At 35.0% G+C, this 24,547-nt stretch overlaps 2 protein-coding genes across 7 annotated transcripts in view; one reads left to right on the forward strand and one right to left on the reverse strand.

Moving 5' to 3' along the window:
* Window positions 1-24,547, reverse strand: part of LOC142344540 (1-phosphatidylinositol 4,5-bisphosphate phosphodiesterase beta-4-like) — a 129,710-nt gene that overhangs the window by 94,232 nt on the left and 10,931 nt on the right. For all 6 annotated transcript variants that reach the window (XM_075396298.1, XM_075396297.1, XM_075396296.1 and 3 more), the window contains 7 exons: window positions 16,380-16,518; window positions 15,526-15,670; window positions 11,917-12,148; window positions 11,607-11,686; window positions 10,654-10,789; window positions 5,007-5,107; window positions 4,499-4,680 (listed from right to left, as the gene is read on the reverse strand). In XM_075396298.1, coding sequence (XP_075252413.1) covers window positions 4,499-4,680; window positions 5,007-5,107; window positions 10,654-10,789; window positions 11,607-11,686; window positions 11,917-12,148; window positions 15,526-15,670; window positions 16,380-16,518 — 1,015 coding nt within the window. The remainder of the gene's footprint in view (window positions 1-4,498; window positions 4,681-5,006; window positions 5,108-10,653; window positions 10,790-11,606; window positions 11,687-11,916; window positions 12,149-15,525; window positions 15,671-16,379; window positions 16,519-24,547) is intronic.
* Window positions 1-24,547, forward strand: part of LOC142344544 (uncharacterized) — a 566,363-nt gene that overhangs the window by 39,642 nt on the left and 502,174 nt on the right. The gene's annotated exons all lie outside the window — the stretch shown is intronic.

Consider the following 24,547-nt stretch of genomic DNA (forward strand, 5'->3'; position numbering starts at 1 on the left):
CGTCAGAAGCATCTCTTTGTCCCAGGAGACTGTCCAGTACCCCTATTTACGACTTGCATAGCTTAGTTGGAACATAATAAATTTCCAAAAATTTGAGAATAAAATTTTATCCGAAACTGCTAAAACTCGAGTCATTAAAATATTGATAACCATTCTAACAACTCTAGAAACTAAGCAGCAGCTTATTATCAAACCTTGGAGGAGGTCCCTGGGCCCCTGGTGCCAGAGAAAATAATAAAAAATGAAAATCAAAAACTTGAAACAATTGCAATTGATTTTTTAAAAAAACTGCTCAAATTCGTGATACTTAAATCTTGAAAACATTCCATTACATCTAGAAACAATGAAGTAACCTATTATAAAACCCTACAGGAGGTTCTTTTGCTCTTGAGGCTAGACCAAAACTTTTTAAAAAACTTCCAAAAAATTGCAAGTTGAAAACTTGAAAAAAGGGGATTAGAAAGAGATAGAGAGAACTAGGAAAATTTTCCATTCTGCAAGTTTTCTAGTCTTATTAGTAATTAAATCAAATAGAAAAAAACAGAAGTGCAAATTTAAAAGATATGTTTCCAGATTTCGCAGTTAATATGCTTTTAACCGTTTTTGTCTCTGGAGTTCTGTCATGTAACCCATCTGCAAGACTGAAAAATTTCGTTGGCCAGTAATGATCGTTCTAAACAGAAAAAGACAATACCTCAAAAATTTCAATTTTTAAAATATTAAAAACGATTGCAAGTTTTAACGCAATCTTGCTAAAATTCGTGATATTAATATCGTCAGAAGCATCTCTTTGTCCCAGGAGACTGTCCAGTACCCCTATTTACGACTTGCATAGCTTAGTTGGAACATAATAAATTTCCAAAAATTTGAGAATAAAATTTTATCCGAAACTGCTAAAACTCGAGTCATTAAAATATTGATAACCATTCTAACAACTCTAGAAACTAAGCAGCAGCTTATTATCAAACCTTGGAGGAGGTCCCTGGGCCCCTGGTGCCAGAGAAAATAAAAAAAAATGAAAATCAAAAATTTGAAACAATTGCAATTGATTTTTTAAAAAAACTGCTCAAATTCGTGATATTTAAATCTTGAAAACATTCCATTACATCTAGAAACAAGGAAGTAACCTATTATAAAACCCTACAGGAGGTTATTTTGCTCTTGAGGCTAGACCAAAACTTTTTAAAAAACTTCCAAAAAATTGCAAGTTGAAAACTTGAAAAAAGGGGATTAAAAAGAGATAGAGAACTAGGAAAATTTTCCATTCTGCAAGTTTTCTAGTCTTATTAGTAATTAAATCAAATAGAAAAAAACAGAAGTGCAAATTTAAAAGATATGTTTCCAGATTTCGCAGTAAATATGCTTTTAACCGTTTTTTGTCTCTGGAGTTCTGTCATGTAACCCATCTGCAAGACTGAAAAATTTCGTTGGCCAGTAATGATCGTTCTAAACAGAAAAGGACAATACTTAAAAAATTTTAATTTTTAAAATATTAAAAACGATTGCATGTTTTAACGCAATCTTGCTAAAATTCGTGATATTAATATCGTCAGAAGCATCTCTTTGTCCCAGGAGACTGTCCAATACCCCTATTTACGACTTGCATAGCTTAGTTGGAACATAATAAATTTCCAAAAATTTGAGAAAAATAAAATTTTATCCGAAACTGCTAAAACTCGAGTCATTAAAATATTGATAACCATTCTAACAACTCTAGAAACTAAGCACCAGCTTATTATCAAACCTTGGAGGAGGTCCCTGGACCCCTGGTGCCCGGGAAAATAAAAAAAAATTAAAAATCAAAAATTTGAAACAATTGAATTGACTTTTTAAAAAACTGCTCAAATTCGTGATATTTAAATCTTGAAAACATTCCATTACATCTAGAAACAATGAAGTAACCTATTATAAAACCCTACAGGAGGTTCTTTTGCTCTTGAGGCTAGACAAAAACTTTTTAAAAAACTTCGAACAAATTGCAAGTTGAAAACTTGAAAAAAGGGGATTAGAAAGAGATAGAGAACTAGGAAAATTTTCCATTCTGCAAGTTTTCTAGTCTTATTAGCAATTAAATCAAATAGAAAAAAACAGAAGTGCAAATTTAAAAGATATGTTTCCAGATTTCGCAGTAAATATGCTTTTAACCATTTTTTGTCTCTGGAGTTCTGTCAAATTTTAATTTTTAAAGTATTAAAAACGAAATCAAGTTTTAACAAAATCTTGCTAAAATTCGTGATATTAATATTGTCAGAAGCATTTCTTTGTCCCAGGAGACTGTCCAGTACCCCTATTTACGACTTGCATAACTTAGTTGGAACATAATAATTTTCCAAAAATTTGAGAAAAATAAAAATTTATCCAAAACTGCTAAAACACGAGTCATTAAAATATGGATAACTGTTCTAACAACTCTAGAAACTTTGCAGCAGCTTATTATGAAACGATGGAGGAGGTCACTGAGCCCCTGGTGCCAGAGAAAGTCAAGAAATTGCGTCAATTTGTGATATTTAAATCTTGAAAATTCCATTGCATCTAGAAACTAACCAATAACCTATTATCAAATCCTAGAGGAGCTTCTTTGACACAGAGAGCTGAAAGAAAACTCAAAAAATGACCAAAAAACTTCAAAAAGCTTGAAAAAAAATTGTGAAGACTAGTATAAACTTCCCTGATTTGCTTGGATTACCAAAACACATAGCTCTTAAATTGGTCATAAAAAGTACTTTTGTCTTGCAAAAGACCTTAAGCAACCTTTACCAGCCTCAATATTAGACTGTCTAACAAAAAACTCCCAAAATGACAATAAAACAGGAAAAATTGCAACATTTTAGGCTCAAAAGCTCCAAAAAATGACCTCTTAACCTTAAACTACAGGCTTAAAAGTAGGTTCATCACACTAAGCACTAGAAGGACTACTAAAAGCGGCTAAGTGCCTCTAATGAAACGTAATGCCCGCTAGGCGCTACCGTTTTTAAGGACGAAAGGTCAAATGGGTCCGACGAAAATTCGGACTAATACAATTGCAACAAATTTCAGTTGAGAGCAAATAAACATAAACTAAAAAGTATGAAAATCATAAAACTAACATAGCTGGCAGAATGACATAAAATAGCCGCAATAGCTTTGCAGATCCGCAGTCTCAAAAGGATAGTACAAGAAAAAGACCAAAAAATGTATCTTTTATTAAATGCTGAGATGTTATGTTTTGATTAGGAATCTGTATAAGTTATTGCTGCCTCCATTAGCTGCTCTCAAATAAACTTCAATTAGAGTGACACACTCACTTGACCTTATCTCTGAATTAGAGTAAAAGAAAGTCGATTTCAGAGTGAGGAAGTCAATTTTGAGAGAGGTAAGTCACGTGTGACCAAAAAGTTACTCACCAGAATGAATAAAAAACTCGCTCCAACAAGATCGAAAAATGACGCCACGCACGCAATCTAAATTGCATTAACAAATGAACAAAAAGCAGATTTGACGTCATGTCTGCGTATCCAAAAATGTAGACGACGAAATAAAAAACATAGCAGCACAAGATCTGACCTACAATTCAAAGAATTTTCAATGACTAAACAAAAAAAACTAGACCTAGAATGGACTGTGACTGGATTGGGAAAACCATTTAAAAAATTCTATAAAAAATCGAAAAAACAGTGAAAATCAAAGAGAAAAAGCCGCATGTGAACAAAAAACCATTAGCGAGAAAACTTAGATTGAAAAATTCACACCGCAAAACCTCCCGCTGCACTTTCTGATTCGGCTTGACAAAAATCATCACTTCAATTTGACTTCAAAAATCATGAAATTTGTAAACAGATCTCACAAAAAAGACAGCTCCACAGTACAATTCAAATTCTTTGAATTGTAAAAAACCACGAGAACCTCAGCTATCGCTTCGCGGCTATTAAAAAAAGATTGAAAGGACTATTATAAATGCAACGTTGTTTGAGATGAATTATTGCCATCTGGATGTTGAAACATCCAGATGTTGAAACAAATCGTTGAAACAGATTTTACGTTTTCAAATTTCGATAAATTGTGTGGCATATGACTGGTTGGAACTTTGCACAAACGAATATTACCAATTCTCCCGAATAACTGCGAGAGGGCGGTAAAAAACAATATGATATGATCAACCTAAATGAAACCAGGAAACTGCATACTCTACTGTCACACGCTTTTGTGATAAGACAACTGAATTCCGCCTACTCTTTTGTTGGTTAGACTACATATTGCACTATTTTTTGCATGCAACTCTTCACATAGCAAGAATGACGCGAGCTCAATCCTGAAAGCAGAGTTCGTCACTGTTTGAGATTTCGCTAGTATGAATCGGGTGTTATCATACTTCCCCGATACGTTATGAAACCGTCGTTATAGCAATACGAGGGATTAAGCCACTACTATAAATTTATTATCGACTACTCCAAGTTAAAACATCTCGGTTTCATCTTTGAGTCGAACGGCAATAAATTCTCGACGGCAATAACAACTGTACCTGCATTCCTGAATTCTGCATGTGGCTCATATTTCTGGATAAGAGCTTTCACTTTATCAGCCGTGTAGAATGGGAACAAGATTTCGTTCAACCTCGGGTCTCTTTGAGTAGTGTTGAAGAAATCTATCAATTTCGGCACTTGTAGTCCACCCACAGGCGAACAGGCGTTTTGTTCCCGTAAACTGAAATTACAATTCCTCGTCACTCGCATGAACGATAAAAATCAGTTTGTAAATTCCAGCTCCTATAGGCTATCTTTACTGATCAAGAGATTTTTGCACATTTCCGTACCCTTTCACTCTCCAAAACTATTTATGACGAACAATCTAAAAGAAAATCTGAATTTTATTTGTATGTGTTAAATTAAGAAATCAGCTTGCTGGGCTGTAAATCTTTACGCGCACGTTTATATGAACTATAATTTTTGGTGACTGTGACTGCTTTCGCACTAAATTTGAATACATCCAAATTTTGTGTGAAAATAAAAATATTAATGCTGCCCACTCACAGTAACTGATACAGGTCTTTGATGTCGTTGCGTGGACAGAGATTGTGGTACAACTGGTAGAATACATCCCATGTTAATTGGCACACTTCTATCTCGTCATTCTGAACAAAAATATACTATCATGATGCAATAGGGCAAATGAGAACTAACGCCAGGGTTGAAGATATCATTACCTGATATTTTAGACCAATGGTACATGTTAATTGTAATGTACAGCACATTATTGCGCTATACATCTCATTATATGGGCAAAAATACGTAAACAATGCAATCTTGACTTAAACTATCGTGCAGTTCAAGTGTTCGCTATAAATTGTAGCTAAAATAATTCAGTGATATTTTATTTTCAGGAAATTCGACTAAATATTTTTGAAACGATTCGTTTTCTGTCGGTAAAAAGGAGCTAGCAACTAGACATTTTCACAATCTCTAAGCCATAAAAATGGCATTAAAATGGCATGTATTATATTGCTTTGGAACATTCTGATAGCCTTAAGCAGTATTTTGGCTAAGATTTAGGTAAATTATCGGACTTTGGTAGGCAAATTGTCCAGACACTTTGACAATATCCCCTATACCGAAATAGCGAAAACCCCTTTTAAAGCATTTGTTATTTTTAATCTATTTATCAACCAAATTTTAAAATAAAAGAGCCTCCCCCACCTTTCACTGTTTGGCTTGGTGATATTAAAAATTGGCCTAAAAATGATTTGGCACAAAAATCCGGAACGATGGGTGACTTCTACTGCTCCAATTTTTCTCTTAATCCGGTCTGTGTTTACTCAGAAAACTGTCTTGCCGTCTTCAGGATTTTTCTCTTAAACCAGTTTGTGTCTACTCAAAGAACTCTCTTCCCGTCATCAGAATTGTTTACGGAAATCAATGAAATTTTTTAAAAAACCCATTGAATTGAAAGAAAGACAAGGAGGCTCGGTAATGTGCGTTCGCATATGAAGTTCCGACCCCGCTCATCCACATTTTTGGCTCAAATGTATACCAAATGAAATAGTATTTTTCAAAAAGAAATGTGCATAAAAAAGATCGCCTGCAACGCAAATAACTCAGTGGAGTAAAAAAAATGCCGCATTAGATTGATGAGATCGGCCATTATTAGGAAAACAGGTCAAAACAATAACAGCAAACATAAATTACATCCAAAAATTGTGTCCAATTTAAAAAAAAACTTATGTACAAGTCAAAATAGCGTTAGATAAAACTGAAGCTAAACAACATAACTTGGAATTCACTAGAAAAAGAATGGGACCAATCCATAATAAAGCTCGGTAACAATTAGACAAAAAAGAAAAAAGCAATAAAAAATTGGCTTATATTTTTAAAAACAAATAATTTCTAAGTAAAGAAAAACATTAGATAGCAATTGAAAACATCCAACATGTTTACGATCACATACATTTCTAAAGGAGGGCATTAAGACCTGCTATTAATCAATTTTTTTCATGCGGTTACAAAAAGAACAACAAATAGAGACAACAATAAAAAATTCAATTAAAACTTGCGAGAAAATGCTGTCGAAGCCGTCAAGTCAGATTTTGTCCCACAATATATGTTTAATTAAGCATTCTTCAAACGCCAATAATCTTATATGCAAACTCTCGTTAATGAGAATCGGAAAATAGACAAAACAGCAAAATTAAATAATAATTTTGTATTTTTCAAAATATTAATTTTAAAGTCATGAAAGCCATTATTTACAAAAAAAACTAAATAGTTCCGTTTCTTCGTCCAAAGGAAGCCCTTGAGACCTGTAACTATTCAGAATAATTCTTACGAATACAAGAAGAACGTCAAATAGAAACACAAATCAAAAATTTGCTCCAATTTTTCTCTTAATCCAGTCTGTGTTTACTCAGAAAACTGTCTTGCCGTCTTCAGGATTTTTCTCTTAAATCAGTTTGTGTCTACTCAAAGAACTGTCTTCCCGTCATCAGAATTGTTTACGGAAATCTATGAAATTTTTTTTAAAAAACCCATTGAATTGAAAGAAAGACAAGGAGGCTCAACAACAGTGTCGTTATAAATATTAAAAAATTTTAGCTAATTTCACGAAAATTTGTTAAAAAATCCGGAAAATGTGAATAAAAACAACGGATTTCCATCTACTATTCACAAAAATCGAAACCTCGATAACTCTCTGTAAAAAAAACGAAATTCGAAAAAATCTTTTTAATTCCATATTCTACGCTGGACGGGCTTTTTAATGATACCATTCACAACTCTCTACGATGAATAAATCAATAGGTCAAAATTGACTGAACAAAAAAACCCAGTTGAGTATATAGTTCCTCCCCCCCTCAAGAGGGGTCGGAACAAAAATTGCAATTCTTAGGGCACCAGTTGGTTACAATCAATCGCTAATATTCTCTTAGACAAGCACGGTGACCCTTTGCACCGGAAAATCTTGTTACAAAACATCTTGCTTTTTGACCACAAAAGTTGGTTTTTGAGATATTTATTGACTCTTCCGACAGTCTTATTGAGTCTTCCGAAAGATGGCAGAAATGTTGGTCGACTTTCACAAGGGCCTGAACAAATGAACAAAAATATTGAAACTCCTATTTCTTAATGAAATGACAAAGGGGCTAGTATCAATGGCATTAGAGATGGTAACTAGACAAAAACAAAGTTCAAGTAACAGGCAACTAAAATTGGGCTATCTGGGGTATCCTTTCGAAGAGAGTGGAATTAGCCCAGAGACAAAATTTCACGGAAATGTTGAAAAAGTTAAGCTCAACAATCTTTGTTCAACGACGTAAAAAACATACCCTGAAGAAATCCTTCCGAAGCAACGGATCTTCGAACAAAACCAAAAGCCACCCAACCAAAAAAGTCCTGAATTAAAAACCAACGAACTGAATTAACCAATGACTTGAAAACCAGCATTTTTCCAGTAACATCAAAATATGACACAAACACAAATTACTCTGTCCACATTTACGCTAATTTGAAAATGATTTGAGTTTCAAGCATACTTGCTTTATCACTCCTCTCACTAGTCCAGCGTAATTTAACTCGCTCTAAATTGACTCCTCATTCACAAAAGTCCGCAGAACAGATCTTAAAAAGGAGCAGGACAAGTCCTGAAATACAATCCAAAGAATTGAATGAAAAACTAACAAATACTTTACCTGACCAGATAACCACTTGAACATATAACGAGCCAAACCGACAAGCATAGCTTCAAAATTTATATAAAAACAAATAATAGCGTTCAAAGTTTATATAGGATCAGCGTGTTCATTTCCAAGCTTTTTTTTGACAAAAATGGTAAGAAAGGGCAAGAAATTTTGCAGATAGGAAAAAATTTTCTGGATATTTAGAAGGCAAGCAAAGCCAGGCGAAACTACGAAAAACTAACAATTAGAAAAAAAAAGGATTCCCTACAGCTTTTTGGCTCAATATCTTAAAAAGCCAGACTGCAATGTAAAAAATACGGCTAAACGCAGTACTTCAGCTGAGGGAAAAAATGCCACAAACCTAAGATTTCTTTTGCTAAATTATACAGAACAACTAAATTGTTGGCTAGCAACATACAGAAGCAATAACGACAATAATTAGAGAAATTGGACAAAAGTATTTAGTAGTTGCGATAATTCTCAACACTTATGTCCTCAAAATCAAACTTCTTCCAGTAGTATACACCCATTAAGCCGTGACAAACTGAAAAACAATTAGTGGCACTTAAAGATCAAAAGTCCCGAAAAAACTAGAGAGAATTTCAAAAAAATTAAACATAATCAAACTGATTAAAATGCGAAATTATTCAGAAGTCACTGAACTTCATGATATTAATATCTTCACAAATTGTATTGTCGCTGGAACCCATCCAGTTACCTGTCTTCCGACCCAAAAAAGGTTTCTTGCGCTTTAAAAGATCGAAAAATGAAAGCTAGAAAATTTTTTAGGGAAATTTCAAAACGCAAAAATTATTGAAACAAATTGCTAATATTTATGCCACTATTATTGTCAATACTTTTCTTGTAAAAGGATATTACCTAATAGGCCATCTTCAAGCCGTAAAACCTTTTGTGGTCCCTAAGTGCGAAAAACCTCAAAAATTATAAGAAGTTTTCATTACCACTACACAAACCTCAAAAATCAGACAGCGAAATAACTTATGGCCTGCTAGAGACCTTTATGATCTGCGAATGTTGTTAATATAAGAACCATGGAACTAAAACTCGCAGATAGGAGAAAAATGGCTGGAGAACTTTTAGGCTCAAAAATAAGTTTTTCACCTCAAACTAGAGCGCTCTTAGCAGTTTCAGCAAACTAAGCACTCGAAAGGCAACTAACGATTGTTAAGGGGCTTTAGATAAACTGATGCTTACTGGGCTTTACATGTTCACGCCATTTTGAAAACTCAAAGTCACGGAGGAAGTTGTTACCAAAACAAAGCCAGTAGAATAACGTTAACGACTCGAAGGTTGGGAGAGGTAGGGGTTTGGGTAGGGGGATCTGCAGCTTGAATAGGGGAAGGATTGCTACGGGAAGAAAACTTCTCAATATGACATTTCTTCCTTAAATACTACCATCAGTTCCTGAACATAAACCGGCTAACGTCGGAAAAATTGTTCCCGAATGACAGGAGGTGCAATTTAATGTAGAAGGGTCCAAAAACTTTTGAAGGCGTAAAATTCCAGCCAAGTAGGAACTCAACCCCCCCCCCCCCCCGACTTGCGCGCAATAGGTTGCAGCATTATCCACTCGGCTATCAGGGCCTTGCAGCAGCTTATCTTATCGATTTTGTTTCAGCGACAGATTTAATTTCTCAGTAACGGCAATTTAAGTCACGCAAAATTCAAGAAGTAAAGCGTGAAAAAGTCACTAGAAAAATGAATGGAAACAAAAGGATGCTCTAACAAAACTTTGAGGCAAAGATTTTGGATAACCTATTAATGAATTCCAAAGTTCTAAAACAAATGTCAACGTTCCAAAACATAAATCGATGTTCGAAAAAAATACTTCGTGATGAAGTTAAACCCACTAGCGTCGAACAACTTGCTCTCGAAATACAGTCAGGGTAATCTAATCCAGAGGGGATGTTCTCCAGCTAAAAATGATTCAAATTTTTGTCTACGGAGGCATTCGAACCCCCGGCCGCCAGCATAATTGTCTGACGCAAAAATTAAGCTGAATTGTTGAAAATTAGGGCCGCTATAACAGCCGGCTGAAAAGATGAGGGCGGATATTAATAAGAAAAAACTTGATTACAAAAAAACGCCATACTCTTGTCGCCGATAACGAAAGCGCTCCATTTTAGTTTTGCCCCGAATTTATTCAACGAATTGAATTAATGATGAGACGCGGCTTTTTAGCTCCTCAAATTTTCTCACTCGAATTTATTTGAGTCGCCGCCACAAAATCTTAGGAGAAATAGATTACGTAACTGATAATTTTACACTTTTCGATGGCACCTTAAATAGCTGTAATGACTATTGTCGACATTTATTACAATATGAAACATTAGAATTGCAATAACTACTTGCGTACGCATTTATCAATAGGAAATATTTAGAAGCATATCTTACAGCAAATGCAGACAATTTAAAATAGTTTTCAGATTTCTCATTCGTTTAAGGTGTCCGATCCTTTTCTATCGGTTGCATTTACAAGAGAAGCAATTTACCTTTCCATTGGGTAAATTCAGATCTCCCATGATCTCCACAACCACTTTCTCATTTTTACCAGAAGCGAATGTCTTCGTAATGCTCTTTACAGGAATGTGGCCATTCACGTTCACCATCAGACGCAACTTCATCCAACTAAAAATCACAAAAGAGTTATTGTTAAAACACGCACGTTCAAGTTTTAAAATGCCGAAAGTCTGTAGTGCCATAAGTTCCTGTATACATAGCCATAAGTATACATAGCCAAAAGTCGACTTTCAGGAACTTCCGGCATTTTAAAACTTGAAATTTATGCCTTATAAGCAAGGCTGCCTGACTCTGCAGAAGTCACTTCGAAAGTCAGGATTAATATCTCTAAACGCCTAGCGGTTCTCGATAAACGCCAGAAGTTCTCAGGGACCTAAATCAGAGTAAGTAACCAATGCTTCATGACCTCAGAAAATACTCTATTAGTGAGAACGAAAGGGTAGTTTACAATGCATAAAAACAATATGGCGGTCAGAAACATGGCTTAAATTTTCGGATTTATTCAGCTACAGGTGGAGTTCATGATACATCTTTATTTCCTATAGGACGGATGCACTAACGGAATATAGCCGGCAAATTGCCAGAAAATAGCCACCGTTGACACCCCCAGCCCAACGTTGGAATTGAAACAATTGGAAAAAACTAAAGAAATTGACGACAGCTTAGTGGCAAAAAGTACTCTATTTTGATCTTAAGTTTCATTAGATTCAACATGGTCAATTCAGCCTCTAAATAGGAGGACTATAAGCCAAATACTAATGCCAATCAGCACAACTCTACGTAACTTTGATAAATTGACAACAGCTTATATTTTGTGTCGAATAGTGTTCTATCTTGGTCGACAGTTTCATTAGATTCGATTAATATGGTGAAAATATGCTCATAATTTTTCTCAATAAAAAAAGAACAGTGACTGAACACTTACTGCTTGACTAGCTGCGTCATGGGTCCAATGTTGTTTGCTTTTATGTTGTGAATGCACATCCGAAGGCCATCAATCCACGTCTAAAAAACCAAGCAAGACTTCGTGAACACATTTATGCTTAGTCCTCAGCTTAATGGACATGTAACTCTTACGCACAATCAGGTGAGGGTGCTATATTTTGAACACAGAGGTGTTATATAACAACAGTTTGCAACTGGTGGTCATAAATGGCATTGGGGTGGGGGCGACAAATAATAAATTAAGATTCCACGGTGTCAATGGAAAACTGGAACCCCACGTAGAAACTGACCATGACAGTTTGCGGTGAATCCATGCAGAAGTACCAATACGTCAAATTGACGAAGTCCAGGCCACATACAACAACTAATACCCGGTCTTCAAAGAATACGGTTTGTCCAGCATTCTGTTGATTCTGGGACAGGGGACCTCCGCCGGCTGTGAAAGCTGCGCCAGATCCCAGTTGAGATATTACTGGACTCACCAGGGCCGTCTTCACGCTTGGATTGTAACTGGTACCAGACCTGCAAATGCTTATAATTAAATTCAGGACACATCGTTTTTTTTAAGTTGACTGAGAACTCTCAACAACAAAATAAACAGGAAGGTTCAATTTTTCTTATGTACTTTAATTACATGATCAATTAACAACAAACTGACAGGTTTTGAAGGTCTAGAAGGGTTCTTCCGCTAAAACACTCAATTTTGACAAAATCTGATGCAATACTACATTAATAGCCGACTGATTTTCTCGTTGTCTTGTGGTTCAATATTCAATAACTACCACTGAAAAGCGCACAATAATAGAACTTTTAACTTGAGACAACCCGCGTTGGCCTCTAAAAGTCAAGCCGGCAGTTGAAACGAGAACAAAAAAATTGAGTACTAAAAAAACAAAGGTTATTTCGATCCTCAATCTTTATGCGAAAACGACAATAAAATCTGAGATCACATTACGACCTGCCGAATTTCAAACCTTTGACACGAGTGAAACCTTATTTAAAAACTAAACAATAAAAACTTTAAAGCATACAGCAAATAACAAAAAGCTCAGAAATTGAGCTCAAAAACATACGAAAACGAAGCAAATTTTTATATTGATGTTTCCAAAAACAAAACTTACAATTCGAAAAGAACGTAACAAAAACTGTGACAATTCAAAAGCCTAATCAGATCCTTGGAAGACAAAAGATGCAAAAATTCGTGATGTTAAAATGTTGAAACCATTCCACCACTACCACTAGAGTGGGGGCACTAGAAGGGGGCAAAATTGGGTGGGGGTGTCTTCAACCTCTAAGAACCGCCCCTCACACCATATGTATAAGTCTCCAAAACAATTTGAGCTGAAACAGAGCTGAAAGGCCCGCACTTAATGCCCGCTAGGCGTCACCTGTTTATCCCATTTTTGAGGACGAACAGTCAAAATCGTCAGACGAAAAATCGATCAAGCGAAAAATCGCATTAAAAAATGACCGACAGGACTAATATAATTGCTACAAACTTCTTTTGAGAGAAATTAACAACCCTCTCTAAAATATTTTTTAGTAAATAACTTACGCAGCAAGGAGTTCAGATCACCTCATTTTTCATATCTTCATAAGTCTTTGAGATGAATATTTAAGGGAGCCAATAATTACAGAGCAAAGAGTTCCTTTCGAAACATGAGGTCGAAACAGAAATTTGCGACAAGACTACCGTAAAAACATCATGGCAATACCGACTCAAAACCGCATTGCTTTGAAAACTACTAGACCTGACAAACAAAACATAACCGGCAGATTGACGGAAAATAGCCGCCGTTGATTCCAATAAGCAAGATTGAGATTGAAATAGACGATATTGAAAAAAAAGATTTTTGTACAGAAACATTTTTTAAGTCCGATTAATTTTGATGGCATTTCGTAGTTGAACATAACGTACTTCTGTTTCTTAGACAGAGGCTACAGGCGCCACTATCAATAACAATAAGCATTAAAGATGGTAACTAAGACTTTTAGGAACGACGTTCAAATAGCGGGCATCTAAAATTGGGCATTATGGGTTTATCCCCTTTCTACTTCTGACTTTTTTTATACTGACTCTATTCATTTTGAATTGCTTTGCTGAGCAACTGATGTTCAAAATCACTTTTAGCTGAATGAGAGAAGAGAGAAACTAGCCTAGAGAAGTCAAAAAGATTTCACGCAAAATGTTGAAAAAGCGGCAAAATGAGGTAAAGCGAAACATTTTTTTATTCGACGAAGTAAAAAACATAGCAGGACAAGTCCTGACGTACAATTCAAAGAATTTTCATCGACTAAAGAGAAAACTAGACATAGAAGGGACTATGAATGGATTGGGAAAGCTATTTAGAAAAAAATTCGATCCAAAAAATCTTGTAACAAAAATCTTGTTGACGATATAAAAAAAACCCAGAAAAGGCCAATAATAGCCTCAGCTAACGCTTCGCGGCTAATAAAAACAGTAAAAATCAAAGTGAAATTGCCGCATGCGAACAAAAAAACACTAGCGAGAAAGCGAATTTTTGTTCAAACACTGTTTTCTCACTCTACTTTAAAATTAGAGCGCAAAAATTTCACGCCGCAAAACCACTCGCTTTTTCGCTCCACTTCCTGTTTCGGCGTGACCAAAATCACTACTCCAATTTGACTTCAAAAATCATGAAAATGTGTGAACAGATCTTAAAAAAAAGACAGCGCCCCAATACAATTCAAATTCTTTGAATTGTAAAAAGGAGCGCTATAATAACCGGCTGAGATGAGGGCGGCTATTAAACAATAACAAATTTTGAGATTGAATATTATTGCAAGCGGATATTGGTTTATTTCATTTATTCACGCAATAAGGCATTAAAATTAAAAGACCTGTAGGATACAGTAGCATTTAGAGGTCATGGTACCAAGAATAGTCATGTAACAAAAAGTCAAATAGTCATGTAACAGGAGCGCTATAATAGCCGGCTAAGAAGATGAGGGCGGCTATTAAAAATGGTAAATTATTTAACTTCAGAAGCAGGCATATCTAAAACGAGAAAAAACAAGAAAAAGAAGGGAAAGTATTTCAAAAACTGACTATGACTCTCAGTCCATGAGAACTTTCAGATTTCAATCACCCAAGAAAGACGCGAGCGACAACAAGATCTACAAAAAAAAAGAAATAAGAGACGAAATAATTGATTTGAATTGAACGTATGGTTGTGAATAATCGAACAGCATTGTGTTAAAATTTTGTCTCCAAAGATGTTGATTGAATTTATCTCTAAACTTATCCTCGCAAAAAATATAAGTATAACACACATGAAATTCATAATATTTAATATTCACTGAGGTCCAGAGTTCTACCACCAATAGCTGTTAGTAGATACTCAGTGATCCAGCATTCTTCATGGTTTACTACAGAGCTGATCTCAAGATCAAAACTAGGATGACATGATACCAATAACGCAAGGGAGGAATTATGCGACCGAAGCATGTTGACAGCGATTGAAATGATTAAGGGCTAAATTTTGCAAATCTTCGGATTTTTGGCATTAAGGAGTGAATGTGCAATTGGAATTATGGCAGTGAGGGCAATTGCATGTATCCAAAAAACAGGTCTGGCTATAAATACATAGAGAACATGAACTGGGTTATTTACATTATACTTGATTCTGCTGCTTACTTTCTTTGCTGTACGTTGGGACTTAAAATGCAGCCTGAGGCGATTTAACAAGAAACTCCTGACAACCCCCCCCCCCCCCCCCCCCCCCCCGCCGCCGCCGCCGCCGTAATATGACCATCTAAAATTGATAAATTTACATATCTATAGTGGTAAAGCTACACAAACCATTATTAGTACAAAAAAGGCGGGGGAGCGTCAATTCTCTACAATCCAGCCAGTCTATTAGGTAATTAAAACGAACCCTGTAACTGTGGAATTAGTGCCGGACAAGCTGTTCTGGCTCGGGAGGCCAATAGAGTTGTACGTGGCACCTGTTGATTGAGTGTTGGAAATGGGTGTAACTCCTCCTCCTCCCGAACTAGATGTTATCAGAGTGCCAGGTGCTCCTGAAAACAACCAACTTTTATCCAGCACAGGTACTATCAATGCCAAATATTACTAAGAAGCAAAATTAAATTCATAGAAAAATGAATGCCAAGTACTGCATCAAGCATAAACTTCAGATTGCCTAATTTTAGCCGCAACAGGGAGCACATATGTCACCAAGAACAAGACACACTGCGCAAGAAGAGTAAAAATTTTTAATTATAAATGTTTTAATCTAAAACTAACAGGCGCAAAGTTTTGATTATAGTCTGCTTCAGCGGGGGTACACCTTGTCTAAGGTGCTTCAAGGGTCGTTAGTGGAACCCATAATAGACAACTAAAGAATAAATTGAAAAATAAAATCAGTTTTGGCAGTCTTGATTTCACTCTTTGTAAAAACTACCAATTGAGTTCAGTTGCTTAAAAAATTTGAATGAGGGCAACTTAGATCACGCAAAACCAAGAGCAAAAAGTTCAAAGAAAAATCAAATTGGTCGGACAAAAAACCAATTTACAAAATGGCATGCAAAAGACCAGCAGGACTAAAATAAGTGGAAATTATGGAAATAAACTATGAACTGGAAACCATAAATAGCAGCTATGAAATTACTAGCTGTTTTACAACTTATTTAATAATGTTTTCTCGATTAAGAAAGCAAAGCAGACATACAAACTCAAATTAACTTTTTTGGTCTAATTTTTTTTCAAATAAACAGTGAAAAAAGTGACCTGGAAGTGACGAGAAAGAATTGGGGGGTAGCCCTGGAAGTTGGGATGAGTAGAACTTCTCTCTCAACAGTTCACCAAACTGACCTCTGGCACCTCTTCTGACGTCACTAATCTGACACGTCTCTATCGTCTGCCCTTCCTACAATTACATGAAGATGATGTATTCACAGCCCATGACACACTGAGGTAGATTAAAACACTAAACGTAGGTTTTCAAAAGTCAGGTAGTCAAGTTAGCCATTTCACGGATGAATGAAGCAGCTCGTTCTATATCTTGTGACCGGTGACAGAAAAAAACTGGACTTATCAAAAGCCAAATAAATTATTACTATAAATCTTTACAAATTTTAAACATTCCCGGCAGATTGCCGGAAAACAGTCGCCATTGATTCCCATAACCCGGATTGGGACTGGAGAAAAAAAATGAAAATTACTGTTAGACAAAAACATTTTTAAAGTGAAAAACTATTTTGATTTCATATCGCAGTCAGAAGTAACCTTTTTAATAAGAGTATAAAAGGGGCGACTATAGATACCAAAAATTGTTATAGATGGTACCTAAGACTCAGCGGGCGTCTAAAATAGGGCTTCATGCGTTTACAACGTTTCTAGTTTGGATTTCGTTCTCCGATTTTGACTCTTTTGATTCTAGATTGTTTTGCCAAGTAACTGATGATTTAAAGCACTTTGATCAATATGACAAGAGTCAAACTAGCCTCGAGAATTCAAAAAATTATTCAAAAATGTTGAACAAGCTGTGAACTAAGGTAAAGCGAAACAAACTTCTGTCCGACAAAGTACAAAAAAATATAGCCGAAAGACTCCTGAAACGACACAAAGTAGACTCTGATTTTGTCGACCACCAATTAAGCAAACGAATTCGATTATTTCACTATTGTACTCAATTCGAAAAAGGGAAATAGAATAAAATCAAAATCCGACTTCCACTCCTCTCTATAAATCTCCACAAGCTTCAACTTTAAATCAATTACTCCCAATATACCTTGTGATAATGATTGTTTAATCAGTGAGTTGCAACAAACAAGAAACAGACAGCAAAAACACCTCACAAAATTTGAAAAATGAGCACATTTCTTATTCGTTCCGACCCCACTTGTGGGGGGAGGAACTATATACTTAAATAGGTTTATAGGTTTTTTTTTTGTTCAGACAATTTTGGCCGATCGATATATTCATCGCAGAGAAATGTGAGTGGTATCATTAAAACGCTGGTCCAGCATAGAATTCAAAAATAAAAAGATTTTTTTAATTTTCGTTTTTTTTTTCGAGCAATTATCGAGGATTAAAATTTTGTGTGACCCGTGATATTTGTCCACTTTTAGTGTAATTTTTTTTTCAAATTAAGATTTTTTCTATAAAAATACTATTTCAAAATTAATTTTCACGCTAACAAATGAACCAATTTTGTGTTCCTAATAGACGAAAGGCTTTAAAAAAAGACTAGTTTTGGTCTCATAGGGAAGTTCACTATAAAAAAAAAAATCGAATTCTATTTGAGAGCTCTTTCGCTCTTTTTTATAAAACTTTTCTGCTTTTTAAGTCACCTAGAGACAAGTCACTTTTCATGTCAAGCTTCCGTTAATGACAAACCTTCTTTAGAGTCAAATGAAGCCCAATGAACAAAAATATCGCTTTCAAGGAATTGCTCATGCTTTTTTGGCTTCCACTCTGAGTTTTCGTAATTTTAAATGAAATTTTGAATTACTTTTTGAGGTCTTATTAATTTTTGGAGTCCTATGGTATGGACTCTTGACTAACAGTGCAATATAGTCCGTAATGAGCATTAAGTGAACATATCTAGTGCTTTGAGTGGACAGCTAATGGCTGTTAAGTCTTTAAAAATAATTTCGTAAAATTTTTTTGAACATTAACCAATCATAAACTCATTATCGTGAACTGTAAGTCAGTCTCAGTGATGACAGCACCCTCCTCCTTCCTACTGCCACCCAATTAAATCTGGCTAGCGGTTTCAACTTCTTATGTTTGGTTATACGACTTCCATGACACAAGATTTCAAAAATTAAAAAAAATTATGGATATTTTCGTATTATTGGTTACTTTTGAACTCTTATCACATTATCCAAACATTGTACGCATCAAACTAACATTATTCTAATCCCATTGGTTTAGAGATGACATCCAGTGGATCACAGATAAAGCTTTCACAGAAAATGTAACGGTTTAATTGGCTTCGACACTTCTCGCAATTTTCTACTGAATTTTGGTTTTTCCCTGTTTTGTTGTTGTTTTCATAGTCATAAGACTTATTGTGATGTCTTATTGATAACCTATGCATGACAAACATGCCTGTACTCCCATCGGGCATATTTGTGAGTATTTTTTGAATTCCGTTGAAAATTATTAATGGCTGTTAAGATTTTAAAGATATTTTTCGAAACTTTTTTTTGAGCAATAACCAATCTTGAAGTTTTTCCTGAACTGTTAATCAGTCCCAAAATTGACAGGACCATTGCTTCTACTGCAACTAAAATTAATCTGGTTAGCAGTTTCATCTTCTAGCTTTTGGTTATATGACTTCAAGAATTTTGGTTTTTGCCTGTTTTTGTTGTTGTTTTCATAGTCATAAGAATTATTGTGATGTCTTATTGGTTATCTATGCATGACAAACATCTTTTTCCTCCCATCGGGTTTTATCTGAGCGTAATTATTGACCTCCGATTGACTAACATTTAACTCAATCTTTCTTATTCTAGAAAGATTGAGTTTAATGGCTGTTAAGACTTAAAATAATTTTTCAAAATTCTTTTTGAACATTAACCAATCCTAAATTTTTTGTGAACTGTTAGTCAATCTCAGTACTGACAGGATCCCTTTTCTTTCTACTGCAGCCAAAATTAACCTGGTTAGCGGTTTTATCTTCCACCTATTAGTTTTAAAATATCAATGCCACGAGTTGTCATATTTTTTTTATAATTTCCGGGTACTTTTTCATATTCTAGGATCCTTTTGAAATCTTAGCACCTTATTCTATTACATATAGTTCCCATTGGTTAAGGGAAGACGTTCAACGGATCATAGATAAGGTTTTCACAGAAGAGCTTATGATTGCTTCGACACTTTCTTCCGGCACTTTTTTGTTGAGTTTTTGGTTTTTGCCTTTCTTTTTTGTTGCTTCCAAAATCAATAACTTGTTGTTAGGTCTTATTGAGGAAATATGAATGACAAACAAACTTGTTGTCTCATCGATAATTTAGCGTATTTACTGGCTTACGTTGAAAACTAATGAATTTATTGGCGTTGATACTACGAGTTTTCTTAATAATTTCGTGGTTCTAATGTATTTGTTCATACTTGTTGATTTTTTGAAGTTATATTGATAAAAAAGAGGAGTCTCATTTCTATAAAAATTAATTGAAAAAAGAAAAGCTTTTAGTGAAAAATTCATTTTTTAATGCCTTCAACACTTCTCCCTCAATTTGTTTTCGAGAACTTGCTGTTTTTGTTCTTTAGGTAGCCCTAAATTGCTGACAAGTCTCATAAGCTTCTAATTGAGGATTGAACAAATGATGTTACCGGAAGCAGTCAGTTCAAAGCGAACAGTCTTAGGGTTATGATAAACATTTTCAAATAATTTTCAAACTTTTCAGTTTTTTTCGTCAAATTGTAACTTATTTTCATTGATGGGAGGTCCCATCCAATTTCTTGTATTTCAAAAATAACATATCTACTGGTAATTTTTGTCACTGATGCTTTGTTTGATGGACAATATGCGTTTTTATAAACGTTTTTGAGTGGTCAATTTTTGTGTTTCTTTTTCTCTTCTTTCAGAACAATCGCGTAATAACAGGTCCCAATGGATTTCAAATGTGGCCCAAGTAAATCTATTTAATCTCTCAGTATAAATCGTTCAGTTGAATTAGTAGAAATAACAATAGAATTAAAAATACGTAATATTCAGATAATAGCCAATTTTTTTCTTTGAGTTTTTCTTTAGTTCCTTTCTATGGCTTAGTCTAATCAAAGACAGGTCCTTTTGGTTTTTTAGGGCTTTTTTTAGTAATTTATCAAAGATTATTCAATTAACAGAACATACCCGGCAGATTGCCGAAAAATAGCCGCCATTGATTCCAATAAGCATGATTGGGATTGAAATAAGAGAAGATATTGAAAAAAAAATTTTGTACAAAAACATTTTTTCAAGTCCAATTGATTTTGATGGCATTTCTTAGTTGAACATACTTCTGTTTCTTAGAGAGAGAATACAGGCTCCACTATCAATAACAATAAGCATTAAAGATGGTAACTAAGACTTATAGGAACGACGTTCAAATAGCGGGCATCTAAAATTGGGCATTATGGGTTTATCCCCTTTCTACTTCTGACTTTTTTTATACTGACTCTGTTCATTTTGAATTGCTTTGCTGAGCAACTGATGTTCAAAATCACTTTTAGCAGAATGAGAGAAGAGAGAAACTAGCCTAGAGAAGTCAAAAAGATTTCACGCAAAATGTTGAAAAGGCGGCAAAATGAGGTAAAGCGAAACATTTTTTTATTCGACGAATTAAAAAAAATAGGAGCGCTATAATAGCCGGCTGAGAAGATGAGGGCGGCTATTAAAAATGATTTTGAGAATTTTGAAATTTCTTGGTTTAAAAAATGTTGATTATTTTTTGAATTTCGCCTCAAAGTTCGTTCTCTTTGTCGACTTGTTACCTAGTCTCATTAAGAAAACTTTCCATCTGCTGTATATTAAGGAGAACCCATATTTGAGCAGTTAAGGTTGTATCTGACTGCTTTTTGACGTTGTTACTAGGTGCATTTTAATTTAGAAATTCCGTTTTTGCAGTGAAATTTTGTTTTTGCTAATTTTGTTATTTATTTGTTTTTGTCTCGTAGTCTCTTTACTGACAGATCTCGTTGGCGCTGTAATGAGGCATGGCATTATGTAATTCAATTAGTAGATAGGTTGTGTAACGATTGTTTTAAACTCAAACAGCTATTTTTGTTATCTCTTCATTTGTTTGACAATTAAGTCAAAAATGTAGATGAGCTCGGGTCGGAACATCATGTGCAGAAGCACATTAACGAGCCTCCTTGTTACAATATGATCTCATTTACAAAGGTGTCTCAAGTAATAAAACAAAGAAGTGATGTCCCAAAAACTATTCTTAAAAGACTTCTGATACTGTGTTCTAAATAATTGACTAACACGCCCCAGGATACACATGCAATAAAAACACTTAAAAAACAAAATAGCAAAAGCCATTAAAAACAATAAGTACTTCATGTTTTGAATAAATGTGGCCTATCGCATCTGAATGTCTTCTTTTTATAACAAATCCGTTAGATTGTCTAAACGAACAATACCAAAGGAAAACATAAATAGCCCAAAACTTAACCTTAAAGTTGAATAAAGTGGTCAAAAATGGCCCCGAGCGTAAAATTACTTGCTATTTGGGATACTTGTAAAGTCAATGACAAACCCATTTGGGATAAAAGTAAGAGGTGAAATAAGACACAGCTTTCCAAATTTCCCACGTGATCAACAAAATTCGCTCGCTCAACGAATATTTTTACATCTATCTTCTTGCGCTCTTTCTAAAGTCGTTGTTTGAGCCAAAACCACTCTAAAACTTCTCTCTGCTTTTGGCTAGAGAAGCCACTGATTCAAAAATACTTCAACATTACTCCCGTTAGAGTCTTAAAATTAGCACCGCTATAATACCCTGGTGAGGAGATCAGGGCGGCTATTAATGATATCAATATCAGTTAAATCTAAAATTTCCACCATCTAATAATAGAGCGAAACTTGTTACTTTGAGATTTTCATATACTTTTCAAAAGAACTAAAACGCAGGGAACTGCCCCTACAGGGTGAAAATTTTTTTGCATTCTTTACCTTGTGAACAAATTCTTGTGTAAGAATTGATAATGGTCTGTATAGACTGCATTGATTGATTTTTATTCTTTTGTTTTAGTTTTCAGGAGTAATTTACGTCCTGATTTTAGGATTGAGTATGACATTCCTTTGCAGTTTAAATTAGTAGGCGTTCAGGAAACAAATTGCAGTACATTTTCATAACTGTACTACTAAACAATGAGCTTGATGGCGGGGGGGGGGGGTCCAGTCATGACACAAATAATGACCATTAAATAATACCTCCCCAACAATTGCCATTTTTATCCCATTTGTGTGGACTAAAAGTCAAATGGTCAGAATAAAAACAATCAATTAAGACCTCGCACTAAAAATCCAACAGCACCCAAATATGTTCTACTATCCTTGTTTGAAAACAATTTATTTCAATTTCATAAGCTACTTCAGTTTAAAGATAATTGATGGCTATTGGGAATTCGCCATTGAGAATTAAGGCATTGAGTATTTTAGTATTGCATGATAAAACATAAACCAACTAATGTCGAACGGCAGGCGGTGCAGTTTAGTTTAGAGGGGGCGTAGAACAGATGTTTTATGAGTGCAAAAAAAGACGATGTCGCAGGGTTCGAGCTACTGACCTCAATGTTGGCAGTCTGACACCTTAACCACTCCGCTACAAAGGCTTTGCTTTCCATTCGCTCACAATCGATTTTACCAACGAACTCGATTTCAGGACAAGAGCAACTTAGATCACTAAAAAATGAAGAACTGAAGAGTAAAAAGTCACTCAAGAAGTAAAAGAGTGACAGAACAAAAGCGTAAGAGCGGTCAAGCAAAAAAATTGCATAAAAGCAGCCGGTAGAAATCCGGAAACGACTTCAAGAGTCTTGCACTATAATCTCTACATCAAAAATATCCAAGCGAAAGAACCTATTTCGGAAACAACGAGAACGAAAAGTATCTAATAGAACTATAGTGTTCTCAAAAAGCAGGCTTACTTTTTAGTTTGAGGGTGTGGGTTGCTTGTGGGGATAGGTAGGTAAGAGGGAGGAAGGTAGGTGGGAGGAGGGTTAGGTAGGAGAGGAGAGGGTAGGTATGGTAAGGTGGGAGGATAGACGGGAGAAGGTAGGTACGTTGGGGGGGGGGGGGTCTGTATTTTAGATTTTAGATAAGAAAGAGGGACTTATATGAGATCAAAAAATCTCAAAATGAACTCTTCGCCTTGAAAATTACTAGCAGTTCTTTATTATATATATTACAAACCAAGCTCCTACTAAAGTCAAATGTTCGAAAAGAAAGAATGGTCATATAGAAAGACGTCAAAATTCAAGTCATGAACAAACCTTCATGAACATGAACGAACTCAGATGGAGGGAGCTAGGTGGGTGGAGTCTGTAGTTTGAATAGGAAGACTCTGTTACGGGAAGAAAACTTCTCATAAAGACCTTTTCACATTGAGTATTACCAGCAGTTCCTAATTTCTATGTATTAGTAACTAAGCTACTGTTAAAGTCCTATATTTGAAAACAGAAGTCAACATTCCAAAACAGCAGTCAATGTTAAAAAACAAAAGTCAAAAATTGAAGTCATGAACGAACTTGCGTCAGCTAAAAAACAACCTGTAGAATCTCAACACTCCTCTTCGAGTCCTAAAAAACCTGTAGAATAGCAATAGTCCTCTTCGAAATGTAAAAAGACCAACACGTTTACAATAATTGCTTCATACTTCGCTCGAGAGCAAATAAACATGTAAATAAACTCTGGATAACTGAGCGCACACAAAAGCAAAACTGCCAAATATTTTTTGAATATTTTATAATATATGAATTTACGAACTTAAGCAATCTTATAACATTGTAGGTGGATGTTTTGCAAAAAAAATAAGTTAATAATTAAATCAAAAAATCATTTTTCAGAAGAAAAATATTCATAAAGAAATAGAAATGAGAAAGTTCATCGCGTGGAAAGTCTTCAATAAACCAAACAAACTTAATAGGTCTCGGGCCTTAAAAAATTTACACGCGAAAATGAAAAATTGCAAAAACTGAATAGACCTCTTAGCAAATCACCTTGATTTAAACATCCATATTAATTAGTCATGCAGAGAAACCACAACTCTCAATCATTTTCCGCCTGATGGTTCTAAACTATGAGTTTTAGGAGCCTTCAACAGTTTGAGAATTGCCAACAAGACTTGTACCTGGAGCATGTGGGTGGAATGAGGCGGACCAGGTGAATTATATTCAATGTTTGGTTATAATTTCAATTTACTTGTTTCATAACAGCATTCACTTAAAACAGGTATTAA

Source organism: Convolutriloba macropyga, chromosome 8 (assembly GCF_964194025.1).
Source record: "Convolutriloba macropyga chromosome 8, txConMacr16.3, whole genome shotgun sequence".
NCBI lineage: Eukaryota > Metazoa > Xenacoelomorpha > Acoela > Convolutidae > Convolutriloba > Convolutriloba macropyga.